Below are 24,600 nucleotides of genomic sequence, written 5' to 3'. Positions count from 1 at the left end.
TGATTGGGAAGGGGCTTGTGGAGAGCTTTCTAGGGTGCCTGACAAAGGTCTATTTTTTGCCTATCTTATGTGAATTCATTAAACTAAATGTCTGTTTTATGAAGTTGTGTATCTGTTATATTCTACAAAAGATTTTTTAATATATCAAACAAACTGGGTATATCACTACAATCACCACCATCTGATTGTTTCATTCCCCTAAGGTCTTTAAAGGCTTCTCATTGTCTTCAAGATAAAATATAGCTTGCTACAGCTTTCAAATCCTGTAAGATATGAAGACTCTATGCCTCATCTCTGATCCTGCCCCACTCTTATCCCCTGCCCTCAAGTCATCCAGAATTTTCAACATGCTTATAAGTCATGCTTTTTTATGTTAGTGTCTTAGTACCATAAACTCTTTTCTCCTTCTTAACTGACTCCTACTCATCTTTCAAAACTTCCTTTATGCCAGAGGTTTTGAAGGAAGTAAGGATCAATAGGTAGAGCACAGGGAAATTTCAGGAAAGGGAAACTATTCTGTGTCATATTATTAGGGTGAATATGTGTCGTTATACATTTGCCAAAACCCATAGAACACACAATGCAAAGAGTGAACCTACGGACTTTTGTTGACTTTTAAATTCTTTTCAATTTAGGTATCATTTCCTCTGGGAAGCCTCTCCCAACCACCCAAAAATTGGGTTAAGTTGTTTTCCTCCACTTTCACTTAATTACATGGTAGTAAATATATTTTCCTCTCTGGACTTGAGCTCACTAAGGTCAAGGACTTTCATCTCTGTATCCCCAGTGCCTAGCATGGTTCTTAGCATGAGGAAAAGGTGTCCAATACTTGTTTGTGCAATGAATAACTGTAACAATTGTTGATCTCTACAATATTTCTGTTAATCCTGTTTAGCCGATCAAATTCATTCTTACCACTCTGAACCAATGAAATCAATAATAAAAAAAACCATAAGATGACCATGCTTTTACAGAGTTACAGACTGTTGTATATATACAACAAGTACTGTGACCAGGTTAGGCACTTAAGTACTGTAATCAAATGAAACTTTTTTTTTTTTTTTAAGATTTATTTTTTAAGTAATCTCTACATCCAACATGGAGCTCAAATTCACAATCCTGAGATCAAGAGTCACATGCTCTACCACCTAAGCCAGCCAGGTGCCCCTCAAATGAAACTTTAATACAATAATCTGACATTTTTAACATACATAATTGCATGCCACAGTAATTGAACAGAAATGATAATAAGTTGATGTTAATGACTGCAATTAGCCACCACAAATTCTTTCTGGAAAAAGATAAGATAGAAATAAAGGAGTCAGAAGACTACAATTAACATTATTTTTATCAGCCAAACCATATTGTTACAATTTCTCTCTTTTCTTTGTTAGTTTGCCAACACCTATAATCATTAGTATCAACTGCTTATACAGATACCACATGTACAGTGTAAAACTCAGCACCCACTCTTACTAGACTCACTGTCCTAGACTCACTGCACTGCCCTACTACTAAAATAAGACTCTCTGTATACTCTGTGGAGTCTATAACCAACATATTTTCCTGACTTTGAGAGTCCTAGTCCTGGACTAAAGGTTGCAAAACTGTGAAGTGACTCATCCTTTACTCCCGCTACCCAGGGAGGATGTTCCAGCCAGTTACTGGCCAGGAATGAGGCCAGGAAGGAATCCTCCCTTCACAATTTTCTTTTATCCTACTATGAATATCTTTCTTTTCAATCAATACATTCCAATTAGCTTCTTCAAAAGTCATTTCTGAACTCATCTCTTCTGAACAGCCTTCCTGAACAAACTAAATACCATTCTTAACCATTTGCTTCTTCTCAGCCACCTCAACACTTTCCTCTCTACTTCCAAGGTATTACTATTGAAAATAAACTGAAAGAAATTGTCCAAAATTAAAATATAAGCAGAAAGCCAAGTTGATAACCCAGAGAAGGAAGTTTGAACAGCACACCAAACAAAGAGGGGGGCCCGCTTATTAAGAGCCAAAATAGGAAGTCAGAAATAAAAGAACCAGGATGGTAGATAGGGAAAGACAGGCTAAGCAGGAAGGAGATTCTGAGTCAATCAAGGCACAAGAACTATCACCTATGGCTGTTTTCACTGTGCTCTCTGGAATATGATTTGTAAGAGGCTGGCTGTACCTAAAGGCCAAGGGAGGAAAAAGCAGTCTCATACTTTGCTAGTAGGGGTGAAAATAGCACAGCCTCTATAGAAGACAGTTTTGTAAAATATTCCAAAATGTTGTATGTATTGTTAAATGCTCGATGCTATCACTCAGTAATTCCACTACTGGCTATCATCCAATACACATACATGTATAAAATTATACATGGGGTGCCTGGGTGGCTCATTCGGTTGAGCCTTGAACTTTGGCTCTATTCATGAGTTCAAGTCCCACGTTGGGCTCTCTGCTGTCAGCCCACTGTGAATCCTCTGCCCCGCCCCCCATCGCCACTCTGTTCCTCCTCTGCTCATGCACTCTCTCTCTCAAAAATGAACATTAAAAAATTATACATGTAAAATATCAACTTTAGCACTGTAACAGCCAATATCAGAAGCAACTTAAATGTCCTTTAATAGCAATTCCAATCCTAGGTATATATTCACAACAAATATATTCAAACAAATACTTGTAACAATCATTCACAGCAGCTCTACTATTAACAGCCAAAAGCTAGAAACAACCTAATGTCCATCAACTGATGAATGAATAAACAAAATGTGGTATACACATACAATGCAGTATTATTCCACCTTAAAAAGTAAGGATATCCTAACAAAGAAAAAAAGGAGACAAACAAAACAAAAAAGACTCTTAAGAGAACTAGTGGCTACCAGAGGAGAGGTGGGGGTTGAGGAGGATGGGTGAAATAGGTGAAGGGGACTAGGAGTACACTTATTGCGATGGAAACTGAGTAATGTATAGGATTGTTGGATCACTATATTGTACACCTGAAGCTCATATAGCTTATGTTAATTACACTGGAATCAATTTTTTAAATGTTTATTTATTTATTTTAAGAGTGTGAGTGAGTTGGGGAAGGGTAAAGAGAGAATCCCAAGCAGGCTCCACACTGTCAGCACAGAGCCTGATGCAAGATTCAGTCCCACGAACTGTGAAATCAAGAGACCTGATTTCGGGACCTGAGCCGAAATCAAGAGCCGGTCGCTTAACTGACTGAACCACCCCGGTGCCCCCAAATTTTAAAAATATGGAGCACTTCACAAATTTACGTGTCATCCTCGTGCAGAGGTCATGATTATTTGAATCGAATTTCAAAATAAATAAAAATAAAAAACAAAAAAAAGGAAGGATATCCTGATACATGCTACAACATAGATGAACTTTGAAAGTATTATGCTAACTGAAGAGGGCAGTCATAAAAGGTCACATATTGTATGATTCCATTTATATGAAATATCCAAAATAGGTAAATCCATAAAGGCAGAAAGTAGATTAGCGACTGCCAGCAACTGGGGGTTGGGGGAAGAAGGGCAACTGACTGCTTAATGAATACAGTGTCTCCTTTAGGGCTGATGAAAATGTTTTGGAATTATATAGAGGTGATGATTACATAACACTGTGAATATACTAAATGTCACTGAATTATACACTACAAAATGGTTAATTTTATAAATTAATTTCACCTTCATTTTTAAAATGTCCATTAATAGGAACTGGTTCCATACATGTAGTATATATTAAATATATGAAGTGAAAAAAAGCAAGGTATGTTAACACTATGCAAAGCATACTACCTTTTGTGAGCGGGGCTTTAAGTATAAATGTATAAACTCTTGTGAATGTACAAACTCTCTCTAGAGAAATCCACAATAAATGGCAATAGTGGCTGCCTTGAGGCAGAAACTGAATAGCTAAAGGACAGGGTTGAGGAAAAAAATTTGTTTTTCATAGTATACCCTGCATCTTTTGATACAAAAATGAAATTTATGCATGTGGTTCCTTTAAAACATGAAAGTGGAAGGAAGGGCTCCTAGGTTCAAGGTAACCAAGAATCAGCTATCTAGAGAACACCAACATGATTAGGATACTTTAATGCAAGAGCCAGAATAGGAGACTCAAATAAAAGTGGTAAATGGTGGGAGAAAGATGGCAAAGAAAGATCTCTGCCTTCTGGGATTTTAGAAATGAGAATGGGAAAATAGAGGAAATTGATGAGGTGGGAGATTCTTCAGGATAGAGGCCAGCTAGTCAAGCAATCCTATTTTCCTGAAGGGCATGTGTTCTAGATAAATGGAAGTAATTAGGGATGTAGCATTTGCTCTTCTGCTTCCATTGCTCATAGTAATAGGTCTTCAGTCATAAGCCACCAAAATTTTAAGTGGCACAAAGCTTTCAACCCTTTAACAAATTAGAAAGGAGACAACATAATAGGTGCCAAGACACACTAGGTTCCTGACGAAAGGGCTCTCAAAGAAGTGAATTTGCCAAACTAGTCCAGCTCTGTATATCTTCACTTTTTGAAGAAAACAACAGAGGGACTCATTTCCTTCTGCAGGGTAGCAAGTACAACTTTGGTATCACTCTACTCTCTCTAGACCAATATGGTCAGCATATAATTTGCCATCTTTTTAATCCTCTCCCCATACTTTTCATTTATCCTACTATGAATAATCTTTCCTTCCAATCAACACATTTTAATTAGCCCCTTAAATATCATCTTTAAACTCATCTCTCTGGAAAGACTTCTTGAACAAACTTTATGGTATTCTTAACTATTTGCTTATTTTTCTGTCACCCGAGAACTTTCCCCTCTATTTCCAGGGTACTGCTATACACCTGAGGATCACCACAACAAGTAACATACTCAAGTCACTGCATTTGTGTATTTGTCATCTTCTGATCGGTATGCAGGTTATGAGCTAGATCTTCTGATTCCTTTTCCATCCTCCCATTAATCCTCCTGCCCTTCTTCCTTGAACCTCACAATATATTCTCTGGTCTATGTATCTACTCATTAAAAACAAGAATACTCCAAGAAAATACAGAAGCCTTTGGGGAGGAAGAAACAAAAAGATACAATAGATAAACTTGTATGCAGAAGCTTTGAGTTTCTTTTCTGTAATGCTTGCCTGGAATTTCCAAGTTTCACAAGAAAAGTTAAGAGAGGCATTACAATTCTCATGCTGTCTGGTATCTGCTAAAAAGTCTTTATGTCTACTAAGAATAAACATGAACACTTTAATGCTTACAAATTACCTTACAATACGGTTGACAAGGGTTTAGTTATTGCCAATTATCACATATCAGTTACCTGATTATGAGTCTAAATCAGTCTTAATTACAGAATCATCCTAGGAAATCGACACACTCTAAAGAGAGTAAATTTTCGACCCAAAGAAAAAGAATACTCCCAACAAACACTGCAAATTACACTCTTTTTCAATAATAATCATTTTTCTTGCTTTTTCTCCAGAAAAGCCTTTCCCTAAAAATCCAGATGGGCTTAGGTCTCTCAGAGGCCAAAAACCAGGCTTCACTCTTTGGGACCTGACACATCAGACAGTGAGATATGGCTGAACAGACTAAGTCCTTACTCCTGCAATTCACCAGTCTAGTGGGGGAAAAAATCCTATCACTTAGGAAGCAAAGGTAAGTCTAAGAAAACATTTAGAGTACACTACACTATACTAAAAGATAATGATGGGTGGTGGGCTCATGGGTATTATTTCCATTATTCCTCTCCAAAACTCAAATATGTTACAAGCATTCTTTCACATATTCAAATACTCCAAAATTAAAATTTAACTTATATTTGGGGGCTCCTGGGTGGCTCAGTGGTTAAGTGTCCCACTTCGGCTCAGGTCATGATCCCACAGTTTTTAAGTTTGAGCCCCACATCGTGCTCTGTGCTGACAGCTCAGAACCTGGAGTATGCTTCAGATATTGTGTCTCCCTCTCTCTATCCCTCCCCGGCTCGCATTGTCTATCTCTCTCAAGATAAACATTTTTAAAAATTTAACTTATTTTTTAAAAAGAAAAATTAGGGGCGCTTGGGTGGCGCAGTCGGTTAAGCGTCCGACTTCAGCCAGGTCACGATCTTGCGGTCCGTGAGTTCGAGCCCCGCGTCAGACTCTGGGCTGATGGCTCGGAGCCTGGAGCCTGTTTCCGATTCTGTGTCTCCCTCTCTCTCTGCCCCTCCCCCGTTCATGCTCTGTCTCTCTCTGTCCCAAAAATAAATAAAAAACGTTGAAAAAAATTAAAAAAAAAAAAAAAAGAAAAATTAAAGGGCACATGGTGGTTCAGTTGGTTCAGGTGGTTCAGAACCAACTGTTGATTTAGGCTCAGGTTATGATCTCAGGGTTTGTGAGTTTGAGCCCTATGTCAAGCTCTGTGCTGACAGCATAGAGCCTGCTTGGGATTCTCTCTCTTTCCTTTGCTCTCTGCCCCTCCTCTGCTTGTGCGCCCTCTCTCTCTCTCGCTCTCTCTGTCAAAATAAACAAACGTATTAAAACAAAACAAAACAAAACAAAACAAAATTAAGATATTGCAAGAGTAGGAGCGCCTGAGTGGCTGAGTCAGTTTAGCGTCTGACTCTTGATTTCGGCTCAGGTCATGATCTCATGGTTCCTGAGATCAAGCCCTGTGTCTGGCTCCCTGCTGACCTCATGGAAACTTCTTGGGATTCTGCCTCCCTTTCTTTCTGTGCCCCACAACTCACACACACTCTTTTTCAAAATAAACAAACATATAAAGAAAAGAAAAAGAAAAAGAAAAAGAAAAAGAAAAAGAAAAAGAAAAAGAAAAAGAAAAAGAAAAAGAAAAAGAAAAAGAAAAAGAGATGTTGGAAGAGTATACACCAAACTATGAAAAGTAGTTATCTTGGAGTAGACTGGAGAGGGAGCATTACAGACAACTATCACTTTCTATAGTATACGTTTCTTAAAGATTTTTACAGTGAAGATGTTACATGCATGTCTAAGGTTTTGTTGGTTTTTTTTTTTTTAAAGTTTAAACTAAAAAGGGGACTAATTTAGTATGTTGGGGCAGGGGAATGACAATTCTTCGCAACACCCTGCAAAATAACCACAAAGTTTCCCTCACAACTTTTGAATTCTAACACATTATCTGGATATAAACTGCCAGAATTTCTTAACTCAGTAACAAATGTGTGAAATTCAATCTAGCAGGGTGAATGAGGACAGAGGAAACATTCCTAGTGTATTCAAGGCCAGAATTTCAGGGAAACAGACCTTTGCCATGGGAAGCAACTCAAGAAATAATCTATTCCTATGGCTTCAATAAATTTTTAAAACATAGTAAGAACCCAAAAGGGACACTGATGAAGGGGTAGTCAAATCTGAACTATAATCAGCTGTGAATATTTCACTGTAATATATGGTACTCTAAGACCAATTCAAAGGATGGAAAAAATAATCAAAAGGTATCTCTGATATATATACACATATGTTTGGACAAGTGTAAAACCTCTCAAATGATTAATAAGAAACTGCTAATGATGACTGCTTCTGAGGAGAGGACCCAAGTATCTGGGTATAGAAATAGAAGAAAGACCTTCTACTGTATTCTCTTTAATATTTTAAAGTTTGTGTGCCATTATGTATGTTTTCTATTTAATAAGTGAATTAATTTAAAAATAACACAAAAGGCAAAAGGCAAATAAGAAAAGCACATTTTTCTGAACAAATTATATCCTATGAGATTTTTGCCATCAAAGGGTGGTAGAGTAAAAAGAACATGGGCCTTAAGAGACAAACGGACCAAGGTTTTATCCCCAGTTCACCCGCTCCCTAAGAAGTGACACAAAAGAAGATAAATGCTGGGAAGACCTGAACAAAAAAATACAAAAAATACAAAAATAAAAAAAACTCTGGTCTGCTTTCTTCACAATACCATGCAAAGTGGCCACCAAGATTTATAACAAGGAAAGCAATACACTGCACAACTTTTAATGAGACCAAATTTTGACATTGAGGGCATTGAACAGAACCCTCAAAATTCATGTCATGTACTTAAAGCCACATTAAGACAAAAAGTGACTAGGAAAGTTAAGGAGCTAGAACATCTCTTTTATGAGGTTGCACTACAATGGATAGAGCTAAAAGCCAGCTGGTACAGGGACTACATAGCCCACTTAACAGGACTTGAATTTATTTTTCTTTTTAATTTTTTTTTCAACGTTTATTTATTTTTGGGACAGAGAGAGACAGAGCATGAACAGGGGAGGGGCAGAGAGAGAGGGAGACACAGAATCGGAAACAGGCTCCAGGCTCTGAGCCATCACCCCAGAGCCCGACGCAGGGCTCGAACTCACGGACCGCGAGATCGTGACCTGGCTGAAGTCGGACGCTTAACCGACTGCGCCACCCAGGCGCCCCAACAGGACTTGAATTTAAATGATAGTGTAAGTATTATGGCTTTGAGGAGTGGACATATTTGTAATTAAATCCAAGGTGACAGTGTCCCTGAGGAACCTGGGATACAAGAGTTCAGTAATTTCTCAGGTCTCCCAGGACTATCTTGGGTACCTATTATCCAATTTCAGGGCAGGGAACTGTTTAAGAAGGCTATCAAAAGTCCTAGTAGATCATAGAATGTTTTGAAGGTGACTGCCATGCAACAGCAACATAGCACTGACTGCAAAAGGATATAGAGGACACGGTGTTTTCTGTCGCTTCAAAAGTTACAGTGAGGGATTCTAGATCTCTTCAAGACACTGTTGGAAAATGGATTCATCCAGTATATACTCCTACAAAGATGCTAGCCCTAGTTCAGACTGTGAAGCCACAAAGTTCTCTAAGAATTGGGTCTCCTGATAGGCAGGGGCTATCAGCATGGTGGCTATCCTCATCTGGAAATAGTAATACAGGAAAGAAAATTACTGGAGAATAGGCCACAGGATCTGATGCCAGCCAAACTTCCTTTTTATCTAGAGCTGTGCAAAGTGGTTAGCTCTGATGGTCAGGAAATGCCAAGTCCTCTCAAGTTGGTGTCCTCTGGTATAAAATACTGGGGGTGATGGGGCACCTGGGTGGGTTAGTCAGTTAAGCATCTGACTCTTGTTTTCAGCTCAGGTCGTGATCTCATGGTTTGTGAGATCAAGCCCCATGTCGGGCTCTGTGCTGACAGCACAGAGCCTGCTTGGGATTCTCGCTCTCCCTCTCTTTCTGCCTCTCTCTCTCTCTCTCTCAAAAATATAAAATAAACATTTAAAAATAAATAAATAAAATGCTGGAGTGGTAGTCTCATAGTCTATATGATCATACCTTGATGCAATATGTACTTGCCAATTGGGTCCACTCCTTCTGGCATGGGGTGGGTCCAAAATGGAAGAAAGGGATTCTTAATCAGAAACAGATAAAATTTCCTGGTTACTAGAATCCACCATCTCCTGACTAGGAAAACAAGTCCTGGCCCCTATCAGGAGGCAACCATAATACCCCATAAACTTAAAGTTAGTCTTGTTTATGGTAGGTGGAGAAATAGGATTAAGAGCAGTATTGGCAGTATCTGCTCAGAGTTTTGTGTTTGGTTGATTTTGGTCAAGGAATTATACTATCATCTGTACAGTGCACAGGAATCTAATCTTCCAGATGGGGAATAACTGGTTACATGTATAGAATGGCCCATTTCTCTGCCTCCCTCAAAAGATAGAATATTAGAAAAAAAGCCATAGTATGGCAGTAGACAATTTTAGATGGAAACCGAGAACAATAGGGGTATATAAGAGGATTATGTGAATGTAGTACAGAGTAGATATATGCATGTCAGACATGATGGCTTAACAGTAGTGGGAAACACTGAACACCTCTAGCTTCCTGTCAAAGAATCAATAATATCAGCATGATAGACCAGCAAATATAACAAAAAGTTGAAGGGTAAGTCATTTTATACAAACCTGTCTCTTTTGGATATGTTGGTAAAAAAAAAATCCTTTTGCAGTTAGTGGTAGTCAAGTAAGATGTCACCACTTGGTAGCCAACCTGCGTATTAACTGACAATACTTCTCAATGTTTGGTCACTGGTATTTATGGACGTGACTCACACCCAACTCTTCTGAATCATACTTTAAGAAAAATTTAAACAATATGTTGAGTTATGCCCTATTTTACTAATTTAAAAGACTGATTCATTCCCAGGGAATTTTGGTTTATAATATGATATGTCACTATTTATAATAAATACTGTAACAAGACCAGTGAAACACACCCTTCACAGACAATCAGAGAAATCTCTGAAACACCAATGGTGGGCTATATCTCAAAACTTCAAGCCATCTTCAAGGTCCTAGTACAAATAAAAATAATAGACCCCAAACCCTTTTTATTTCAGATATAGTAACTGATTAGGAGAGACCTTAGGGATATCACCAATAAAAGAGACATTGAAACTTTAAGAACCACTTAGCACTCTCAATCAAGAAATCACTGGTATTATTAAACTAAAATGTGTCAACCTCAACAACCAACTATTGTTCAATAGAGTCTCAAATCCAAACTGAAAAAGTAAATCTACATGACCTGCCTCCACATTGTCAGGCCTGGGACCATTTTTAATACTTATTGTTTCCGTAATTATCATACACCAAATGCATTTGGAGAAAATCCTCAAGTACAAAAAAGATAAAAACAAAAATAAAACTTTCCTATATTCCTACTACTCAGAGCCACTATCAGAGCTGTATTTCCTTGGAAGTTTTTTTCCTATGTTTATGTGTAAACAATTTTTTAGATAATTGAGATATTATTTAATTACCTAAGAATCCTCCTTTTTAAAACTTATTCACATAAATGTCTGCTGTATCTTAAACTATTTAAAAGCATAGTACTCCATTACATGGAGATGCCACAATTATCCATTCTTCCAATATTTTTGCATTTTTTCTCCACTATAATTAAAATCTAAACATAAATGTTCCTTTGCATCAAGTTACTTTCCTTGAATATCTCCTAGAAGTAAAATTACTGAGTTAGAAAGGTTGTGCTAATTTAGACACCCTAGCAGAGTATGTGAGTAATCATCTCATCAAATCCTTGCCAGATACTAAATCACTTTTTGATTCACTTCTCAATTGCAGCCAGCAATACCATCATTGATAATATAGCGGGGAGGGGGGCGGGGATTGTAACAGCCAGACATGTATAAAAATTGAAAATAGCAGAAAGTTGTAGAACTTAGTAGTCCTAAAACTGTTTTGTGTGACAACATGGTGTGCTGCTTCATTCTTTGACAAGACATAGGTAGAAATATCCTTACTAAAGAATGAAGTTTGAATATCACAGAAAATTTAAACACATTTGGAGAAGGAATAAACCAGTTTCTCTCTCCACACCAACTTCCTATTATGTTTAGCCCTGTGGCTAAGGTAAATATTCACATTATACCATTTGCTGCACATGAGATTTGTATCTAATATGCAGACCAAATTGCACAGCCTCAGAATATCTCAATAAATCGAACAAAAATTACTCAAATATGAAAAAGATGCCATGTACATAAGATCTGCAAAAGTAAGCAGGAGGTTCAAGCATGCAAAAAACATGCATCTGAGGGTGTCTGCCACCAATCCTAACAACTGACTTAGTGTGAAAATAAGACACTGCAGTTAAGTAACTGCTTATGGCACAGATAGGTCTTTGTATACTGGCATTCACTGAAATATCCTAGATCTTCTCTAGTTCTTGATCATTGGTATACAGAGAACACTTTTTTTTTTTTTTAATTTTTTTAATGTTTGTTTATTTTTTGAGAGAGAAAGAGTGCAAGCAGGGGAGGTACAGAGAGAGGGAGACAAAATCTGAAGCAGGATCCAGGCTCTGAGCTGTCAGCAGAGAGCCTGACTTGGGGCTCACACCCACGAGCCATGAGATCATGACCTGAGCTGAAGTCAGATGCTTAACAGACTAAGCCACCCAGGCACCCCCACAGAGAACACTTCTAAGACTTCTCTTAATCCTGCCCAAGTGGCTCCACTAGAACCAGAGTCCCACTTTGCTACTTCTAGAGAGCCTAGGATTCATTCACAGCATGTGCAACTTACTGGAACACAAAAATCTCCATGATGGCCCATCTGCCTAGACACAGCACTGAGCCATTTCCTTTTTTGTTTGTTTTGTTCATGTAAGCTCTATGCCCAACTTGGGGGCTTGAACTCATGACCCTGAGATCAAGAGTCACATGTTCCACCAACTGAGTCAGCCAAGCGCCCCAAGCCATTCCCTCTTTGGGGTCCTACTGTTAACCAGAGCTCTAACTCAGAATGTAAGACGAAGTCCCAATATGCCTACTCTGGTGACTATCTTTCATTTTCCTTGCATCTCTCTCCTGTCACTCAAATCAAGGAAATCTTTCCTTAGTCAGAAATAGGCAGACTAGAGTGAAGCTCTCCTTCCTCCTATAATATTCATCTAAAACATTTTGCACATTCTCCAGAATATTCTCTTTCTAGCTTTTAGGAAACTAAAGCCAAGAAGACCATTTATTCTGCTCTTTGCCTTCCATATCTGTCCCTGAAGTAATGGGCACAAGACAGCCTAGTTGCTTGAACTGGCAATAATAGATGGGATAAAAAACATAGGTATATAATAATTACCTTCTAATATATCATATATCACAGTTACCAAAGGAGACTAAAACATCCTAAGATAAAAGTGAGAGAAGAATGTTATTACTGGATATTAAATTCACCATCAGAAAGGTTTGCCCCCAAAGAAAACACTGGGAAGTATATAGTTTACCCCAATAGTTCTAAATAATTCTATCACTTTTAAGAGTAGATCCAAATAATTGGGACCAGAGAAACCTTCAAATCAAAGTGAAGACTAAAGGCTCCTTTAGAGGAGCAGTCATTTCTGAAAATATTCTGAAGACATCTCAAAAGTAACTGCAGATAACTGACCCTGAAAGAAAGGGTAGTGCAGGACCATCCATGTGAAGGCATCTCAGGACTAGGAAGTTATAGGGTCATATGATACAACAGCTAAAAGAAACCTAGAGACCATTTAGACCAACTCTCCCCTTCTATACATCAAGAAACTGAAGTAGACAGTAAAAAGACTTCTAAAGTCACTCAGAGACATAGAAGCAAACCCAGATCTAGAACAATTACTCAATTATTCCATTACTCTTAATAAATCTTACCTATTAAAAGTAGTACATTGTTGGAGGCACCTGGCTAGCTCAGTCAGAGTATGTGTCTCCTGATCTCAGGGTCATGAGTTCAAACCCCACACTGGGTGCAGTGATTACTTAAAAAAAAAAAAAAAAAATGGTGGTACATCGTTAAATATACTTAGAAAATGTAAGGTGCAAAAGGGGATTAAAAAGTCATAATCCCAGGGGTGCCTGTGTGGCTCAGTCAGTTAAGCATCCGACTTCAGGTCAGGTCATGACCTCACGGTTCACGAGTTCGAGCCCCAAGTCGGGCTCTGCGCTGACAGCTCAGAGCCTACAGCCCGCTTCAGATTCTGTGTCTCCCTCTCTCTCTGCCCCACCCTCCCTCCCTCCCTCTCTCTTTCTCAAAAATAAACATTAAAAAAATTTTTTTAAAGTCATAATCCCATAGATGAATAAAGAAGATGTGGTACACAAACATAATGGGATATTAGTCATAAAAAGGAATGAAATCTTGCCATTTGCATTAACATGGATGGATCTAGAGGATATAATGCTGAGTGAAATAAGTCAGTCAGAGAAAGACAAATGCCATATGATTTTACTCATATATGGAATTTAAAAAACAAAATGAACCAAGAAAAAGAGACAAACAAAAAACAGATTCTTAAATGCAGAGGACAAACTGGTGGTTACCAGAGGGGTGGAGGTAGGGAAAGAGGTGAAACAAGTAAAGGACATTAAGAATACACTTATCATGATGAGCACTGAGTAATATAAAGGATTGCTGAATCACTATACTGTATACCTGAAACTAACATAATACTGTGTGTTAATTATACTAAATTAAAAGAAGAAGAAAAAAAATAGTACCATATTTATAGTTAAGTTTTTGAATCCTTCAACATAATCCTTCAAAATAATCCCTGCTAGGATTTCATTTGGAACTACACACTGATTTCTTTTACATTAAAACTAGAAGAATAAAAAAAAAAGACAATTCCCCATATCAGAAACAAATTTGATTAATATTCTGGTGCTTCTATTTCCAGATATTTTCACTCTAATTGTATAAATACATTTATATACATGTATTAATCTGCTTGGGCTGCCATAACAAAATGTCATAAACTAGGTGCTTAAACAGTAGAAACTTATTTTCTCACAGTTTCTGGAGGCTGAAAAGTCAAAGATCAGGGTTCTGGAGGGTTTGATTTCTAGTGAGACCTCTCCTACCTTGCAAATGGCCACCTTCTTTCTGTGTCCTCACATAGCAGAGAGAGCTCTGGTGTCTCTTCCTCTTTTTAAAAGGGCACCAGCCCTATTAGATTAAGGCCCCCCAATGACTTCATTTAACATCTTCTCACATGTTCTATCTCCAAATACAATCACACTGGGGGAACACAATTCAGCCCACAGCATTCCACCTCTGACCCCCCCAAATTCATGTCTCTATTGCATGCAAAATACATTTTTTCCATCCCATCAGCCCCACAAGTCTTAACTCCAACTCTAAAGTCTAAAGTCCAAAGTCCAAAGTACCACGTAAACATCAACTAAGTAGATCCGAATGAGACTCCACGTATGATTCATCCTGAGGCAAAACTCCTCTCCAGCTATGAACCTGTGAAACCAAACAAGTTCTGTGTTCCCAAAATACAATGGTGGGCATGCATAAGAGAGAGATTCCCATTCTACAAGAAAGAAAAAGGAAAGATGGAAAAGGTAATGGATCCCAAGTAAGTCCAAAACCTAGCAAGGCAAATTATATTAGATCTTAAGGCTGTAGAATAATTCTCTTTGTTTTGACATCCCACTGGGGTGGCAGCATCTCCACAGCTCTAAAGGATAGCCCTGCCCCCTGGCTTTCTGCATTGCTCTATCCCTCTGAAACAGAAGGAAACAGCATTAATTGCCCTTTGGGCCTGTGCTGAGAGTGGCAGCCCTGATAATCTCTGAATCAATCACCTTCCAGGTCATTCTTCCCTTTCCTCAAGAAAAAGCACATGTTCACAGCCAAACAACACCATGGTCTGATCCTGTAGAATCCAAGAAGTCTAACAGTCTTCACTGCCTCCCTCTTTCTTCGTCCCAGTTAGTTGAAACTGGCAGTGTCTCTGCTGATATCCCATTTCTACTTCTAGATTCTGCTGAGTTTGCTGGTTAATCCATAGACCAAACCCACGATCTCTTTATTGTTCTCTTCAAAACAAACTTTCTCATTTTTTACAATACAAATTGGCTAAGGAACTAAATTATGGCTCCTTTTTACTTAACAATTCCTTCTTCAATTCAACTCTCTCCTCTCTCATTTTACTATAGGCAGTAAGCAAGACCCAAGCCACATCTTCAATACTTTGCTTAGAAATCCCCTTACAAATTTTTATCTTTCACAAACACAACAATTTAGCCAAGTTTATTGCCAGTTTGTAACCAGGATTGCCTTTCTTCCAGTTTCCAATAAACTGTTCCTTACTTCCATCTGAGACTACTCCAGAATGGCCTTCGATATCCTTATTTCTGCCAACAGTCCCTTCACAGCAATCTTGCCTTTTTCTAGTAAGCACTGGAAAATTCTTCCAGGTTTTACCATCACCCAGTTCCAAAGCCACTTCTTCATTTTTAGGTATTTGTTTACAGCAGCACCCCACCTCTAGGAACCAATCTCTCTATTAACCTGCTCAGGCTGCCGTAACAAAATACCATAGAATGGGTAGACTTAACAGAAATTTGTATTCCAGTTTTGGAGGTTGGGAAGTCCAAGATCAAGGTGCCAGATGATTTGATTCCTAGTGAAGGTTCTCTTCCCAGCTAGCAGATAGCCAGCTTCTTATGTCCTCACACAGAGAGCTCTGTTGCCCTTTTCTCTTATAAGGGTACAGACTCTATCAGATTAGGGCCTCATTCTTATGATCTCATTAACCTTTATCACCTCCTCAGAGGCTCAATCTCCAAAGAGAGTCATACAGGAGCTAGGGCTTCAATGTATGAATTTTGGTAATGTGCAATTCAATCCATAGCAAGAAGCCTTAAATTACACATACACACAAAGTTTTATATACTGTTTTTTTTAGATTTTATTTTCAAGTCACTTCTACACCCAACATGGGACTTGAACTCACAACTCCAAGATCAAGAGTCACATGTTGTTCCATCTGAGTCATCCAGACACCCCAATTTTATATACTTTTTAACTTAAACTTTCATTAAAATGTCCTTTTTATTATTCAAAGCATAATTTTAAATAAATGCATAATATTCAATCTTATGATCATTTACTGTTTAACTAGTCATTTTCAAGTTTTGTTATTTAAATAATTTCATAATCAATATTTTTGTACACAAATCTTTGTCTCCTCAATTACTTAGGATAAACTTTCAAAAATTCAACTGGTGAATCAAATGATTTTCTAATTGGAAAAAAAATACCAGTAATATAAACAACCAAAAAGGCAAAAAATTATTTTTTATGATTATTAATGGATATTAAAGAATCAGGACAACCAAATAAAATGTGTGATTTTTGACTGGATCATACAGTGTGGGGGGGGGGGCGGGGAACAGCTATAAAAATATTTGGGGGACAACAGGGGAATTCTTAATTTGCACTATATATTAGATAATATTATTGTGTGAGTGTTAAATTTCTTGATTCTAATCATGGTATTCTGGTTATATAGACTGTCCTAGCTCTAAGAAGATACAATGCTGATATGTCATGAAGTCTGAAGATTATATCCAAATGATTCAGAAAATATGTGTATTTTTGGGTACATAATTCCTAATCTGAAATGGGACAACAGTAAAAACCTATGTCTTAGGGTTATTGTGAAGATTAAATAAGTTAGTACATTTTAGCTTTTATAGCAGCATCTAGCATACTCTAAGACCTCAAAATATGTTACTTAGTATGGTTTTTCTTATTAGAAATATTACTATAACCACTGCTTTCAACCAGGAGTTGTTAAGAGTTTGGCATCTGGTTCAGAAAAAAACTACAGTAACACAAAAGAAGCACAACACACACACACACACACACACACACACCCCAGAGGTTGAAAACTGAAAGAGAATAGACTCCAAGTCAGTCCTTTAGTGTTTCCTCAAGCTATTTTGAGAGAAACTGAAAAGGTAGCCAATGCAGGTCTCATTTCAAGAATGAATCTTTGTAGTCTGGGTAAATTAATCTCAAGAGAAATGACAAGTTCTCTCATTCAATTGTTTATCAAACTTTATTGAGGTTTACTATACTACGTATCAGGTATGGAGAAAGAGGCTAGGAATATAAAATAGAATAATGTCTATGCCTTTAAAAACCGTGTTGTCAAAAAAAAAAACCTGTGTTGTCAAAGAAATAAACATAAATTACAGTATATAATGGGTTATATGATGGATGTGTGCACAGAGTACTCCGAAAGGAGAGGTGAGACACCTAAGCAAGACATGGGGGAAGGAGGAAATGGCAAGAAGAATTCCCAGGGGTGATGACATTTAAACTGAGCTTTAAAGAACAGTAACAGATAAAGGAGACAAAATGGGAAAAATCATTCCTCCAGGGGTAAAAGCTTGCAAATGGAGATAAAAGATGAGCACCACTGCCCTGCCTATAGCCACACATAATCAAAAGGACTCTTCCTGGGGCGCCTGGGTGGCGCAGTCAGTTAAGTGTCCGACTTCAGCCAGGTCACGATCTCGCGGTCCGTGAGTTCGAGCCCCGCGTCAGGCTCTGGGCTGATGGCTCAGAGCCTGGAGCCTGTTTCCGATTCTGTGTCTCCCTCTCTCTCTGCCCCTCCCCCGTTCATGCTCTGTCTCTCTCTGTCCCAAAAATAAATAAACGTTGAAAAAATAATAATAAAAAATAAAAAATAAATAAAATAAATTTAAAAAAAAAGGACTCTTCCTAAAGCCAATGGTCAGATAACCATTGAAGATATAGGCCTGAATATGTGTGCTTCCAGAATATCTTCTGTTTACACACATCACTTCTCCACCCTCCCCAATTAAAAAAAAAAAAAATCCATGTTTGGAGAACTGACAGCTGTGATTAAGGAGATTCAGAGACAAGTTTCTCACTTACAACACTGGGCGGCAGCAGTGGGTAATGGCTTCCTCTGGCTTTCTTCTTGAATATAATACTAGAAGCAGAAAGGAGAAAGAAAAAAAACAGGTAAGAGGCCCAAGTAAAGCAGGAAAAAAAATCAAAACAAACAAACAAATGAACAAAAACAATCGCAGCTACATCTAAAAAAGTTTAGCATTTGACTAAAGTCAAATTTTTATTGAACAGAAACAGATCATCCTGATTTCCCCGTGTGATCCTGACATATAGGCCAGACTATGAAATATGCGACTGGTCCAATATAACAGGCTAAAGCAGGATAGCAGAAGGCTGCTCTGACCTCGGACACCTGGGTATGCACATGCTCTGCCAAGCAGCTGTAGAAGGCTTAGTTTAGAAGCCTTAGAGGGCTTATGGCTAATGTACAGATTTCCCCATTTGGGTGAGAGAACTGAAAACCTCTCTGAAACTGAGTTTTCTCATCTTTAAAAACGTGTTTTTTCCCTCACAAGGTCATGTGGAAAGTGGAATTACATATTTCAGCATGTAAAGCAACACCTAATACCCACTAGAGTCCCCTTCCCACTTACATTCTAGCTTCCCCAAGCCAACACCACCATCACAATCAGAAAAAACAGAGTACTGAAGTCATTAAAAAAAAAAAAAAAAAAAAAGGTTCTATAAAAGGGAGAACTAAATGCAAGTCTTGAGGATGGGCAGGGTTTGTAAAGGCAAAACAAGGAGAGAAAGGCATAAACAAGTTAACACAGGTATATAGTCTGAAAAACAGAATAGTTTGCTTCAGAGCCTACTGGAGGATTCGATTCAAAAGACATAATTTGGTCCAACAATTTGCAAATAGAACATCTGAAGTTCTCATCCTGACTCTGCTACTAATTACTATGCTCTGACGTACTGGGCAAGACAGAGCTCTCTAACATTGCCAACATATGAGTCATTCATTCAACAGGTATTTCTTGAGTAACCCTCATGTATGAAAGTCTTGATAAAGTTTGTGTAATATGGTAAGGAGTTTGGACTTTAATGTGTTGGGAAGCCACTTATAATTTTAAACACAAGAGGGATAGGACTTGATTACACTCTAAAAATCCTTCGGGCTGCTGTGTGAGGTAAACCATAGGGAACAAGAGGCAAAGACTAATTTTGTCTGCAATAATCCAGACAAAAGTTTACAGCAACTTACATAGAAGTATTAGTGGTAAAGGGCATTTCAAGTAGTTGGATCCAAAATACAAAACACTTTTTGTACATAAATATACTATTATATGAAAGTATTTTATAAGCAATAAACTATGATACAAATATCAGAGGGAGACACTGCCATTATTGCTTCCAATAGGGAATAATCAGAAGTCAAGCACAACTTAAACAATTTAATAGTAATAGTAAAACTGCCAATCATAAAAATGCTCACAAATTCTTGAAGGTTAAGCAACCCACCACTCCAAAGTAACAAGGGGACTTGCTTATAAATAAGAACCACTACAAATGATGATGATTTGGTAGGCAGTATATAGATCTAACAGTAAGAAAATTCTGTAATTTTAATTTTTCATTTTTTTTAAGAAGGCTCCATGCCCAACATGGGCCTTGAATTCACAACCCTGGGATTAAGAGTCTCATGATCTACCAACTGAATTCTAATCACATTCTAAAGCTTTTAATATTAAACTAGAAGAACTGAGATCTAAGAGGGGAGAGTAGATATTTTCAAAAGACCTATTTCAGGAATCTCCTCCAAGCCCAAAGCAGAAAGATAAAGACCAACTAAAGCTTAATTAATAATATTAAGGGGGCACCTAAATGGCTCATTTGGTTAAGCAGTGGACTTTTGATTTTGGTGCAGGTCATGATCTTACAGTTTGTGAGATCAAGTCCTGCATCAGACTCTGCACTGACAGCACAGAGCCTGCCTGGGATTCTCTCTCTCCCTCTCTGCCCCTCCCCCACTCACAAGCACATACTCTCTCAAAATAAATAAACTTTCAAATAATAATAATATGGGGTGCCTCAGTGGCTCAGTCAGTTAAGTACCCGACTTCAGCTCATGTCATGATCTCACAGTTCCTTATCTTGAGCCCCACATTGGGCTCTGTACCAGACAGCTCAGAGCCTGGAGCCTGCTTCAGATTCTGTGTCTCCCCCTGTCTCTGCCCCTTCCCTGCTCACTCTCACTCGCTCTCTCAAAAATAAACAAACATTAAAAAAAATTTTTTTTTTAATAATAACATTAAGAGACTGGGCCCCTGGGTAGCTCAGTCAATTGAGTGCCTGAGTTTTGGTCTTAGCTCAGGTCTTGATCTCAGAGCAGTGAGTTTAGGTCCCATGATGGGCTCTAGGCTGGGCATGAAGTCTACTTAACAATAATATTAAGAGAACTAAGGAAAAATCTATCATACCTATGTACAAAAACAAAACAAAAACCAGAGGGGCACCTGGCTGACTCAGTCAGTAGAGCATGCAACTCTTCATCTGGGGGCCATGAGTTTGAGCCCCATGTTGGGGGCAGAATTTAAAAAAAAAAATACAGTTCTAGAAAATTATATCCAATCTCGTTATGAATATACATGGAAAAATTCTAAAGAGATTACTAAGCCAAATCCATCACATGTTTTTTATCCATAATATGTAACTGTTGTAAATTTATATGTAAATATGTATGTACATATGTGCATATGCATGTATGTTGGTATATAAATGGCCATACATCATGACCAGGTAGGCTTTAAATGCAAGGACGGTTCAATATCTGAAAACCTATTAATTCACTACAATAATTCACCATGATAAACAGATTAAAGAAAAATTTGTGGTCTAATGGATGCAGAAACGACTTATTTTTCATGACAAAAATTCATAGACAATAAAAACATAGAATTATCTCAATCTGATAAAGTACCTATCAAACTTTAGGGCAAACATCATACTTCAGGACTTAAGAAGTATTCCCCTTATGGTCAGGAAAAAGACAAGGCTCCCCACTTTCACTACAACTATTAAAAATTATACTGAGAGCAGCTGGGTGGATCAATAGGTTAACCATCCAACTCCTGACTTGAGCTCAGGTCATGATCTCACAGTTCATGAGATTGAGACCTATATTAGGTTCTACCAGGACAGCGCGGAAACTGCTTGGGATTCTCTCCTCCCCCCCCCCCCGCCCCTCCCCACTTACACACATGCTCTCTCTCAATATAAATAAACATAAAAAAAAATACTACACTGGATGCTTTATGCAATAAACTTTTTAAAATAAGGGAGCATCAAAAACAAGCAAAGTCTGAGAAAATGACCCAGACAAGAGCAGCCTAAGGAGACATGATAATTGAATTTAACACAGTGTCCTGGATGGGCTCTTGAAACAGAAAAGGCATTGAGGTAAAAACTAAGCAAACCTGGAAAAAATGTGGCTTTTTCATGTTATTTTTAGTTAATAAATATAAATAAAACTAACTTTTAAGTTTATAATAACATATCAGAATTGGTTCATTAATTGTAACAAATGTACCATACTAATGTATGTGTTAATAACAGGAAACTTCAGGGAGGGGGTGGAGAAGAGGTGATAAGAAAACTCCCTGTATTATATGTTCAGTATATCCATAAATCTACAACTCCTGTAAAAAATAAACTCTGTTAATAAAAATATGTATAAAATTTCAAACGCTTTAAAAAATAAAGAATTAGAAAGTGATTAAAAAGTATTATTATTCAAAGATGTCAAAACTGGTTACATAGAAAAATCTAAGAGAATCTCTAAACTAGTACAACTATTAACAGTTGCTGAAAAAATAAGCTATTAGGACTACACCAAAATAAAAAGCTTCTGGGGCACCTGGCTGGCTCAGTTGCTAGAGCATGCAACTCTTGACCCTGAGGTCATGAGTTCGAAGAGCTTATTTTAAAAAAATAATATTTTTAAAAAATAAAAATAATAAAAAGCTTCTACACAGCAAAGGAAAGAATCAACAAAACAAAATGAACCTATTGAATAAGAGAAGATATTTGCAAATGATGTATTCAGTAAGAGGTGAGTATGTAAAACATACAAAGAACTTCTACACCTCAACACCAAAAAAAAAAAAAAAAAATCAATTAAAAACTGGGGAAAAAGTACCAACAGACATTTCTCCAAAGATGACATATAGTAGCTGAGTGGAGCCCCCAGGCCTGACTTGGACCCTCCCTGGAGAACAGACTCAGGTGGAGGAAGACAGCTTGGTGGGACTGAGGTGCATGTTTGCTAATTTGGAGAGAGAAAACCGGCAGCATAGGAACAGAGTGGGGGGAACCCCTTCTGCAGAGTGACAAAAGGAAGAAAAAGAGAGGCTGTGGAACTGTAGTATTGTATTTGGACAAGAGAAAAACCACTCTGGACCACAGACTAGGGAATGAAAAATATGGAGAAAGCTAGTTTCTACTTTGCAAACAGCCTTAGGGGCTAAACATCAGAGTTTTCAGGAGTGTGCAACTTTCTTGGAACCAAAGCTTTTTAATATTGTAGTACTTACAGGTGCAGGACACACAACAAACTGTTAAAACACATAAAAGACAGAAACCTAGCCAAAATGATTAAATGGAAGAATTCTCCTCAAAAGAAATTCCAGGAAGAAATGACAGCCAGAGAATTGCTCAAAACAGATATATCTGAACAAGAATTTAGAATAATAGTCATAAGACTAATAGCTGGGCTTGAAAATAGCATAGAAGACAGAAGAGAATCTAATTGCTGCAGAGATCAAAGACCTAAGAAATAGTCATAATGATGAATTAAGAAATGTTGTAAATGAGATGCAAAATAAACTAGATGCAGTGACATGGATGGAAGAAGCAGAGGAGAGAATAGATGAAATAGAAGATGAAATTATGGAAAATGATGAAGCTGAAAAAAAGAGGGAAAATAAATTACTAGTCCACAAGGGGAGACTTAGAGACCTAAGTGATTCAATGAAACAAAATAATATCCATATCATAGGAGTTCCAGAAAAAGAAGAGACAGAGAAAGGGGCAGAAGGTTTATTTGAACAAATTACAACTGAGAACTTCCCTAATCTGGGGAAGGAAACAGACATCCAAGTTCAGGAGGCAAAGAGAACTCCCTTCAAAATCAACAAAAACAGGTCAATACCATGACATATAATAGTGAAACTGGCAAAATGCAGAGATAAAGAGAATCCTGAAAGTAGCTAGGGACAAAGGGGCCTTAACCAACAAGAGTAGATACATAAAGGTAGTAGCAGAGCTGTCCACTGAAATTTGGCAGGCCAGAAGGGAGTGGCAGGAAATATTCAACGTGCTGAATAGGAAAAATATGCAGTCAAGAATCCTTTATCCAGCAAGACTGTCATTCAGAATAGAAGGAAAGATAAAGGCTTTTCCAGACAAACAAAAACTAAAGGAGGTCATGACCACTAAACCAGCCCTGCAGGAGATCCTAAGGGAGGCTCTGGGAGTGGAAAGCAGCAAAGACTACAAAGAACCAGAGACATCACCACAAGCAAGAATCTACCAATAACACAATGACACTAAACCCCATCTTTCAATAACCACTCTGAATGTAAATGGACTAAATGCCCCAGTCAAAAGACACAGGGTATGAAAATGGATATAAAAACAAGATCCATCTATAGGCTGCCTACAAGAGATTCATTTTAGACCTGAGGACACCTGCAGATTGAAAGTGAGGGGATGGTTGACGCATGAATGGATAAAGAAGATGTGGTGTGTGTGTGTGTGTGTGTATGTGTATATATATATATATACACACAATGGAATACTACCTGGTGGTTAAAAAGAATAAAATCTTGCCATTTGCAACTACGTGGATGGAACTAGAGGGTATTACGCTAAGCGAAATTAGTCAGAGAAACACAAATATGATATGATTTCACTCATATGAGGAATTTAAGATACAAAACATGAGCATAAGGGAAGGGAAGTAAAAATAATATAAAAACAGGGAGGGAGACAAAACGTGAGACTTTTTTTTAACATTTATTCATTTTTGAAAAACAGAGAGAGACCGAGTGGGGGAGGGGCAGAGAGAAAGGGAGACACAAAATCCAAAGCAGGCTCCAGGCTCTGAGCTCTCAGCACAGAACCTGATGCAGGCTCAAAATCACGAACCATGAGATCATGACCTGAGCTCAAGCTGGATGCTTAACAAACTGAGCCACCCAGGCGTCCCAAGAGACTCTTAAATATAGAGAACAAACAGAAGGTTGCTGGAGAGGTTGTGGGAAGGGGGATGGGCTAAATGGGTAAGGTTCATTAAGGAATCTACTCCTGAAATCACTGTTGCACTATATGCTAACTTGGATGTAAATTAAAAAATAAATTAATTTTTTAAGAAAATTAAAAGTTAAAAAAAAATGAGGGGATGGAAAACCATCTAT

General features: G+C 37.8%; 1 protein-coding gene across 18 annotated transcripts in view; it reads right to left on the bottom strand.

Annotated features, from left to right (window-relative positions):
* Positions 1 to 24,600, bottom strand: part of UNC13B (unc-13 homolog B) — a 259,488-nt gene that overhangs the window by 122,525 nt on the left and 112,363 nt on the right. For 17 of the 18 annotated variants that reach the window (XR_006294935.1, XM_043565489.1, XM_043565501.1 and 14 more), the window contains exon 7: positions 18,203 to 18,260. Coding sequence is in view for 16 of the 18 variants with exons in the window: in XM_043565489.1 (XP_043421424.1) it covers positions 18,203 to 18,260 (58 nt within the window). In the remaining 2 variants the exon portion in view is untranslated. Of the gene's footprint in view, positions 1 to 13,152; positions 13,247 to 18,202; positions 18,261 to 24,600 lie in introns of those variants that run through there. The other variant, XM_043565492.1, reaches the window with a different exon arrangement.

The sequence above is a fragment of the Prionailurus bengalensis genome, chromosome D4, assembly GCF_016509475.1.
Source record: "Prionailurus bengalensis isolate Pbe53 chromosome D4, Fcat_Pben_1.1_paternal_pri, whole genome shotgun sequence".
NCBI lineage: Eukaryota > Metazoa > Chordata > Mammalia > Carnivora > Felidae > Prionailurus > Prionailurus bengalensis.
Note: the sequence above shows the minus strand (reverse complement) of the source record. Positions and strands in the feature narration are given on the sequence as shown.